At 41.5% G+C, this 8,820-nt stretch overlaps 1 protein-coding gene across 6 annotated transcripts in view; it reads right to left on the reverse strand.

The window, feature by feature from the left end:
• Positions 1–4,887: 4,887 nt before the first annotated feature.
• LOC117960400 (regulating synaptic membrane exocytosis protein 3-like) overlaps positions 4,888–8,820 on the reverse strand; it is a 139,315-nt gene continuing 135,382 nt past the window's right edge. For all 6 annotated transcript variants that reach the window (XM_034898283.1, XM_034898278.1, XM_034898279.1 and 3 more), the window contains 3 exons: positions 8,504–8,605; positions 8,090–8,229; positions 4,888–7,329 (listed from right to left, as the gene is read on the reverse strand). In XM_034898283.1, coding sequence (XP_034754174.1) covers positions 7,111–7,329; positions 8,090–8,229; positions 8,504–8,605 — 461 coding nt within the window. In that variant the 3' untranslated portion in view covers positions 4,888–7,110. The remainder of the gene's footprint in view (positions 7,330–8,089; positions 8,230–8,503; positions 8,606–8,820) is intronic.

An 8,820-nucleotide genomic window follows, 5' to 3' on the forward strand; every position in this document is an offset into this window, starting at 1 on the left:
GGAAAACCGGGACAAAAACACAGGGAAGGCCAAACAGGAACAATACCCCCAACAAAAACCCCAAACCATAACAGTTCTGGCGTGTTCTAGCCAGTCTCCAGACTTAAACCCAATGGAGAATCTTTGGAGGGAGCTCAAACTCCGTGTTTCTCCGCAACAGCCCAGAAACCTGACTGATCTAGAGAACTGTGTGGAAGAGTGGGCCAAAATTCCGTCTGAGTTGTGTCAAACCTGGTGAAAAACTACAGGAAACGTTTGACCTCTGTAATTGCAAAACAAATGCTACTGTACCAAACAATAACATTGATTTTCTCAGGTTTTCAAATACTTATTTGCAGCTGTATCATACAAATAAATAGTTAAAAAATCATACATTGTGATTTCTGGATTATTTATTTTAGATTATGTCTTTCACAGTGGACATGCACCTACTATAACAATTTCAGACCCCTCCATGATTTCTAAGTGGCAGAACTTGCAAAATAGCAGGGTGTTCAAATACTTATTTTCCTCACTGTATGTATGTGTGTATGTATGTATGTATGTATGTATGTATGTTTTGAAACATCATTAAGTCACTGAAAGATATTTGGGAAATCTTGATATTGACAATAATAAGGAGTTTAGATATGCACAATTTTTTTGTGTGTTGTGAAAATATGACTCAGGTTATGTTATTTAACCTAAGGCAGGTTGGAGTACTTTACTGATTCAGTTAATAAGGAAATTAATTTTTACACAACAGATAATGCAGATGGTTTACCAAGTGAATTACCAGTCTCATCCTAAACCAGAGGGCGGAGGGGCATTCAACAAGTAGTGGGGCATCAAGTACAGAAGACGGGCAAAATGTCCTAAACCAATCGACATTACCAATAAAGGGATACTTCACTGATTAGCATTAAGCTTTGTATCAGTAGAAACCAGGTAGTATTTTCCCTCCCTCATGTCCCCCTGAGACGAGAGATCTCTGTTTTGTGTGTCTGGAAAAAAAACTCTGACACAAAAATGGTAATTTTGCGTCGATTGAGGCATTTTTGCCCAGAGGCTGTGGACTATGAGCCAGCTATTTCCGCATGTTTTCAACCCGCCCATAGGGGGTTGGACTCTTTGCCCAAAATGAGCGGCGTGTCAGCCATCTTGAAGCTACGCTAACAAGCTCTCTCTTGTCAGCAGCAAACTTTTACAACAATTATTGGCATTCAAACTACAGTGCATGTGTACCACCGGGATACATAGGTACAGATCTACAGGAACTTACAGGAAAACTTTATTACAGACGGAATACACGCTACATGAGCTTCGACTGCTACTGAGACCAGCACCTTAGCCAGCGGTGTAGCCTGATGCCTCTAGTAATAACTGAAAACATGTCTTATATTCTAGTTTCTTCAAAATTGCCACCCTTTGCTCTGATTACTGCTTTGCACACTCTTGGCATTCTCTTGATGAGCTTCAAGAGGTAGTCACCTGAGGTGTGTTTGGGGTCTTTGTCCTGTTGAAAACTAAATGATGGTCCAACTTGATGCAAACTGGATGGTATGGCATGCCGCTGCAGGATGCTGTGGTAGCCATACTGGTTCAGTATGCCTTAAATTTTGAATAAATCCCCAACATTTTTACCAGCAAAGCACCCCCACACCATCACACCTCCTCCACCATGCTTGACAGTGGGAACCAGGCATATAGAATCCATCAAGTCACCTTTTCTCCGTCGCACAAAGACACGCCGGTTGGAACCAAAGATCTCAAACTTGTACCCATCAGACCAAAGCACAGATTTTCACTGGTGTAATGTCCATGTCCTTGTGTTTCTTGGCCCAAACAAATCTCTTCTGCTTGTTGGCTTCCTAGCTGCTATTTGACCATGAAAGCCTGATTCGCACAGTCTCCTCTAGAGATGTGTCTGCTGCTAGAACTCTGTGTGGTATTCATCTGGTCTCTAATCTGAGCTGCTGTTACCTTGCAATTTCTGAGGCTGGTGACTCAGATGAACTTATCCTCAGCAGCAGAGGTGACTCTTGTTCTTCCTTCCTGGGACGGTCTTCATGTGAGCCAGTTTTGTTGTAGCGCTTGATGGTTTTTGCAGCTGCACTTGGGGACACATTCAAAGTTTTTGGACTTTTCCGGACTGACTGACCGTCATTTCTTAAAGTAATAATGGCCACTTGTTTTGCTTTACTTAGCTGATTGGTTCTTGCCATAACATGAATTCTAACAGTTGTCCAATAGGGCTGTCGGCTGTGTATCAAACTGATTTCTGCACAACACAACTGATGGTCCCCACTCCCATTAATAAGGCAATAAATTCCACTGATTAACCTTGAAATAGCACACCTGTAAAGTGAAAACCCTCTCAGGGGACTACCTCATGAAGCTCATTGAGAGAACACCACGGGTTTGCAGCACTATCAAAAAAGCAAAGAGTGGCTACTTTGAAGAAACTAGAATATAAGACATGTTTTCAGTTATTTCACACTATTTTGTCATGTAAATAATTCCACATGTGTTCTTTCATAATTTTGATGCCTTCAGTGATAATCAACAAGCTAAATAATCATGAAAATAAAGAAAACACATTGAATGAGAAGGTGGTTCCAAACTTTTGGCCTGTACTATGGTTGAAATGACAATAAAACACACTTGAGTTAAGTTGAATGCCTCGCTGTCTGTCTATGTATGTAAATGGTAGGCGCGGCTTGGCCAACGAAGGCACCTATGTTGAAATTTCTTTTTACATTTCTACTACTTAAGTGACCCAATTTAAAGATATATTCATTCAGATATTCATTCACTTTCCAACAGTGAAATATCATTTTAATCAATATATTAAATTACTGAAACAAGAAAAAGGTTCTGTGGCTTAGAAACAAAAGTGTCACTTACATTTAACCTTTGCACTTTCTTGTCAGTATAAATACATGTTATGATAGTGATGATGGTTAGGTCAGAATTGATACCTGCCTTTCTGAACTGATGATGCAATAAGCTTCCCAGCATGATGACAGAAATTATTAAGGCTTAACTTGATGGTAATAAATCCTTCGGTGACTGTCCCAAACCAAATGTCCTAAATAAAATGTGTTCCAACTGACTTTCTACTCGCAGGAATATGAAGTCCATCACTTTTCCAGCCATGCTTCAACTACTGTTATACCATTAATGAGTTGGGAGTCCCAGATGAAAAATGTAAAATATCTATTAACTCTAAAAATGTTCAATTCATGAGCCTGAGGAGTACTGTTATTCTATATAGTATACTGTATATAGTATAGTTCTATATACTATATTAGTACTTTGCAGTACACAATGATTTCCAGCCAGGTTTTTTTTTCACTTTGTAAACCTATTACATGCACAAAAAAGACATATAACACAATAAAGGAAATGGGAAAATCATAAAAGCATAATATGAGCACTTTAAGTTTAGAAATAAGAAAAACTGTCCCCTAAAGTAGTACGGGACATGAACAACCGTTTTCTGCTCCTCTGCCTGTGTTTTAGAATTGAAAAGAAAAAAAATTGTGGTTTGGGTTAAAACACCGGTCACCTTAAGTAGTGCTGTCTGGACACAACCCCCCAATTCCAGGGTGAAAGTCTTGTGTTTTCCCATTAACTTCTTTCAGGACACAAACTCTGCTCCCCGGCTTGAAAGCTCTGTGTTTTAGACATTATGTAGTTTGTAGTTTTAGTGTAAAGTAGGGGTGGTGGAAAATTTGGATACAGCATAGTACTGCAACATGTTCTGTGGCAATACTGTATCGATACACAGAAGCCCAGTATCAATCTATTTTTATATATGTGTTGGTCATTTTGTCTGCTTGACAATCCCATTTTTTTTAAATAAAATGAAAGTGAGACGAATAGAGAAATAAGTTCCTTCAGGATACCGTTAAATGTTGCAATTTTTTTTGTAGGTTCGTTGCAATGAAGTTGCGGGAGATAGAGAACTGGTTCTTTAAAAATAAAAAGGAAACTTGTTTTGGGGGGAATAAAATTACTCTGGGCTGAGTTTTCCTAGTAACCTTATCAAAAACGCTCAGGATGCGGCAAATCTTGGTATAATATTAAAATGACTAGTGGACTTAAGATAAAAATTAATTTATTTAATGAATCGAATTTGAACGTGTCTCTCAGTGGCTTGTTGATCTTTCCATTGTTAGTTAGTTTCCTATCCTGGACTGGGACACATTCATACGATTTGATAAAGGACTTATTGGACTTTATCTTTTCATATCACTTACAATAACGAGCAGAGCTGTCCTCAATATAGATTAATCTGTATGTCTCATCTCCGGTTTTTCTGCACCCACCGTTTGTGTTTGTGTGTGTGCGAGCGTCAGTCGCGGTGGGAACTGAGTAGCCCCGCCCGCTGCACAGAGCCGACAGGATTGAAACAGCAGCCGCTTGATCGGAGTAAAATATAATCACATCGTACATTGATATTAACATGTACTGTACACAGGTTGGCAGGATGGTCTGGCACGTGGGACTGCTGGGATTGGTTGAAGTCGCCGGAAACTATGGTTATTGGTCAAATTTGGGAAACCAAAAGTGCAAGTCAAACCAAAGACAAGATCCATTCCCACCCCTAGTATAAAGACTGGGGTTTAAGGGTAAAATACCGGTCCAGCAGTCAATGTGGCAGGACATTTTACCAACCTTTAACAACAGCAGCTTCTCTCTTACCTTCAGTCATGAAGTTGGTGGATCCAAGAAACAGCTGACATGTGGCAAGTGCATTTTTCCAAGAGTAAAACCTTGTATTGTTCCGGCTCTCTCTGTGTACGTGCACCTGTGAAAAATACACTGGTCACAGTCGCATAAGGGTCTGAAGTCACCTTCTTCACAACAATTTGAGACCACTCCGTTCCAAAAAAGCCATGATCTTCTTCCACAGTCTTTTATTTGTAAATAATAAAAATGAACTCTTGAATATAAAACATACACATCAGTAGAGCCACATCTGTTATACAAACAAGAACTGCAGTGAATACTTAGTCTTTCATCTAAAATCGTGGTTTGGGAGTGGGGAGCCATGGGCTGTAAACAATCAGTATTCCTGGAGTAATACTGACAAAGGAAAGGGCAGTCGGCCACACCGCCAAGGGTTTCAACAGAAACATCCGCAAAACATGTCTGCAAAATCAGATTCTTATTGGCTTTAGAAGTCCAGTCCAAACCAATACTAATAAACAGAGGGAAAGGGGATTTAAGGAGAAGAAAATAAACTTTGTTCCAATTGGTTCTGCATGATTTTCTGGGACAAAAATAAAGGCCTATTAGCGCCTCCTTGTGGCTCAAAGCTGCTCAGCGGCTCGAGCATGTCCACAGGACGCAAATTCCCTTCAACAAGACCAGGAATGTTTGTGTGTCAGCCATGTTACTGTCTGTTTAGGACTTAAGTTCAAGCCTCATCCTGGTTTGTATGTACAAGGTGCGTGCATGTCTGTGAGTGTGTGTGTGTGTGCGTGTGTGTCGGTGACGGGTGTCAGAAACTCTTTTTTATATTAATTTATCTATATCTTTATAACTTCTGTCAAACTCATAATTATAGGTTATATACATTTAGCTGTTATACACACATTCTCTATCTCTGTCTCTAGCCCCGACTGTGTTAGACTACAGTTTAGACAGCTACACCCTCAGATACGCCAGGGACTCGAGTATGCTCAGTACTACAGAACAGCACTGTTGTTCAAAGGGTTTTGAGCAAAAACTGAAACTAAGAAAAAAAAAAATCTGGAGAATTCCTACTATGGATATTTAGACCCAGAGTGGAAGGCGTGGCCTGGGCGGATTTTGATCCCCCCACACCATTGGTCCGCTCCTAATAGGGGGCGGGGGATGGCTTGGCTTTTCTCGGATTGTATTCATATTCAGTACGAGCAAACTGTACAAGAACATGCAACATACAAGCTGGCCTAAAAGTATGTGGGACTAACACACATAGTCTAGTCTTTTTTTCTGTTTTAGTTTTTTTTGAGAATTGTTCGTAAATTTTTGTCTCGTCTTCTATTTTACAAAAAAAGTAGAGAACAAAACAAAAAGTAACGAAACAAACAGAACAAAAGAAGAGTGCATGCAGCCTGGGGCCGGGGCGTCCCAGAGTCATGCTGCTCCCTCCTACAGGGGGAGTTTGAAGGATCAGGAAGGGGAGGAAACCGGAGGGTGGGAGGCTGGGGGGTGGGGGTGAGGGTTGGGCAAAGGGTGTTCGGGCAAATGGGACCTGGCCTTTATTGTCGGCCGTTGGCGCATCATCGCTCGAAATAAAGCAAAAAATCATTCACATAGGGAGTCTGCACCTTATGGTACCATTCTGAACTCTAAACAAAGACAGAAAAAATGATTCCAAATGTAAAAATTTAAAAATAAATAAAGGAAATTCGGCCTCTATTTTCTTTCCTCCGTGTTTCCCTGAAGCACAAAACGTTTTTGTATTCTGTCCCAATAAAGGAGTCAAGTTTACCTTGTGCTTGCTTTCTCATGTCACGACAAGGCTAAGAATGTGCCGTGCTCTACGTGACGGTACAGCCGAATGAAGGGTTTGCTACTTGTTAACTCCGGGTAACTTACTAACTCCCGCACATTGTTCACCCGCTCATCCCCCGTGGCCTGGCAGCAAGCTCTACTCTGATTGGCCAGAGGGATACTAAGGTGGAGGACTTTCCAATTTGATCGGGTGGTCTGATAAAGGGCTGCACAAGGAAAGAAGGAGAAAAGAAAGACAGTAGCGAGAAGTGAAGAATGTTGGACAGAAAGCTTCGCTGTAGCTGAGCCCAGAGGAGAAAACAAAGTCAGCAAAGCTTTGCAGACAGAAAGGCATACGGAGGAGGAAGTGGGAAGGTGTGAAACGTGATTGTCAGACTCCAGCTAAGCTTTGATTGGCTAGTTCGGTATCTTCCTCTCTCTCTCTCTCTCTCTCTCTCTCTCTCTAATTCCCTGTTGCTATATCTGGCTTTTCATTGGTTGACCAAGAGGGCTTTGTCGTTGTCGTCTTCGGGGGTCGTGTTCTTGCCCTCGGCTCAGTTCTGGTCCGCAGCTGTGGGCCATTGTTTTGTCACTTTAAGGGATATTTTGTGGGAAGGTATTGCGCTCGCCACTCGGTCACTAGGACCGTACGCCCGGTGGCAGTCCTGAGCTGTCCAATGATGTCTGAGACGCCAGCCGCGTGAGCGGAGCTAACGTAGGGTCCACCAATGAGGACGGCGGAAACAGTCTGTACCAGCCAATCACCGTACTTGACAGGTCCAGCTCCTCCAACAAGATCTGTGCTACACCCATGAAACATTTGTGATCCAATCGTCCATAGTCGCCCCATACTATCACCTAGGGGAGAGGATGGTAGAGATGAGGTAAATTTGATACATTTGGCTGAAGAAACACACATACACAAATTACGCAGTAGGGCTGAGACAATATGCCCTGGTTTGTCCCTGCCAGGTTTGGGTGCAGCACCCGAGCAATATTCGGGCAGCACCTAAGCCAAATTAATGGCTTAGGTGCTGGGGGGCTCGAGTATGCTCAGTACTACAGAACAGCACTGTTGTTCAAAGGGTTTTAAAGAAAAACTGAAAAAAAAATCTGGAGAATTCCTACTATGGATATTTAGACCCAGAGTGGAAGGCGTGGCCTGGGCGGATTTTGATGCTGATCTTACAAGACTTTACTCAGATCTAAGGAGTGCAAGTTGGAGTTCTTGAGCTTTTCTGCTTTGTGTTTAAGCTTTTATAGTGTTAGTAATTTACTTTAATATAATGAAAAAAACGATCCAAAATGATGTGAAAAAGAGGTGCAAAACTACCACAAAGGGACCACCAAGTGACGCCACATGACGCAACAACAAATAAAAAGACAAAAACCCATAAAGAGACACAAAATCCCACAAAGAGATACACAATTTATGATCAAATTGCATTTTCTTTTATTGAAAAGACCTAACATATTCTTGAGGAAATCAATTAATCAAAAAAGGGTTCCATTCAATCTTTTTATCGACATTTTCATTACAAAGTGAGCTATGGTTGGTCGTTAAAGCTGTTAATAGGTACACACGCACGCACGCACGCACACACACACAGAAGATTACCTGAAGCACCTTGCCCTGGGGACTCTCCTCAAAGAGCAGGTGCTGCTGGTAGAGCGGCTCTAGCGTCTTCCGTGCAATCTTGGTTTTCTTTTTGGCTTTACAACTTCCATGATCCAGCAGGTACACCTTGACATAAGGAGCTGGGAATGTAGTGATGGGGTTCAAAGGGAGTAAAAAGAGAGAAAGAGGGAGGACAGATCGAAGGATAAACAAAAATTCCACAATTCATTCCACAATCTACCTGCCCAGGGACTACGGGCAGAAACTAGCGATTTTCTACAACCTGGCACAAGACATCTATTGATGTTTTTTGTGCACTGTAACTGTTCAAAAAAATAAATTACAATTACAAAATGGAGGTGGTGGGGTGTGTGTGTGTGTGTGTGTGTGTGTGTGTGTGTGTGTGTGTGTTACCTGGGAGGGATTTGGAGCCTGGTTTGGGGGTAAGGCCTCGTGCCCTGATCACCTCCACCTCCAGCTGACCTTTCTTATCCATCAAACCGATCTGAACATCACCTGTATGTGTAAGAGACATATGCAAACACACATACAAACCACATTCACACAATCTTGTGTAAAATAATCATAAACTACTGTTTGATCCTAATCTCAAAATGTAAAATAGAGCCTCATAGTTTCCTTTTTGCTTTACAAATATACAAACCCGATTCCAAAAAAGTTGGGACACTGTACAAATTGTGAGTAAAAAAGGAATGGAATAATTTAGAAAT

This window comes from Etheostoma cragini, chromosome 17 (genome assembly GCF_013103735.1).
Source record: "Etheostoma cragini isolate CJK2018 chromosome 17, CSU_Ecrag_1.0, whole genome shotgun sequence".
Taxonomy (NCBI): domain Eukaryota; kingdom Metazoa; phylum Chordata; class Actinopteri; order Perciformes; family Percidae; genus Etheostoma; species Etheostoma cragini.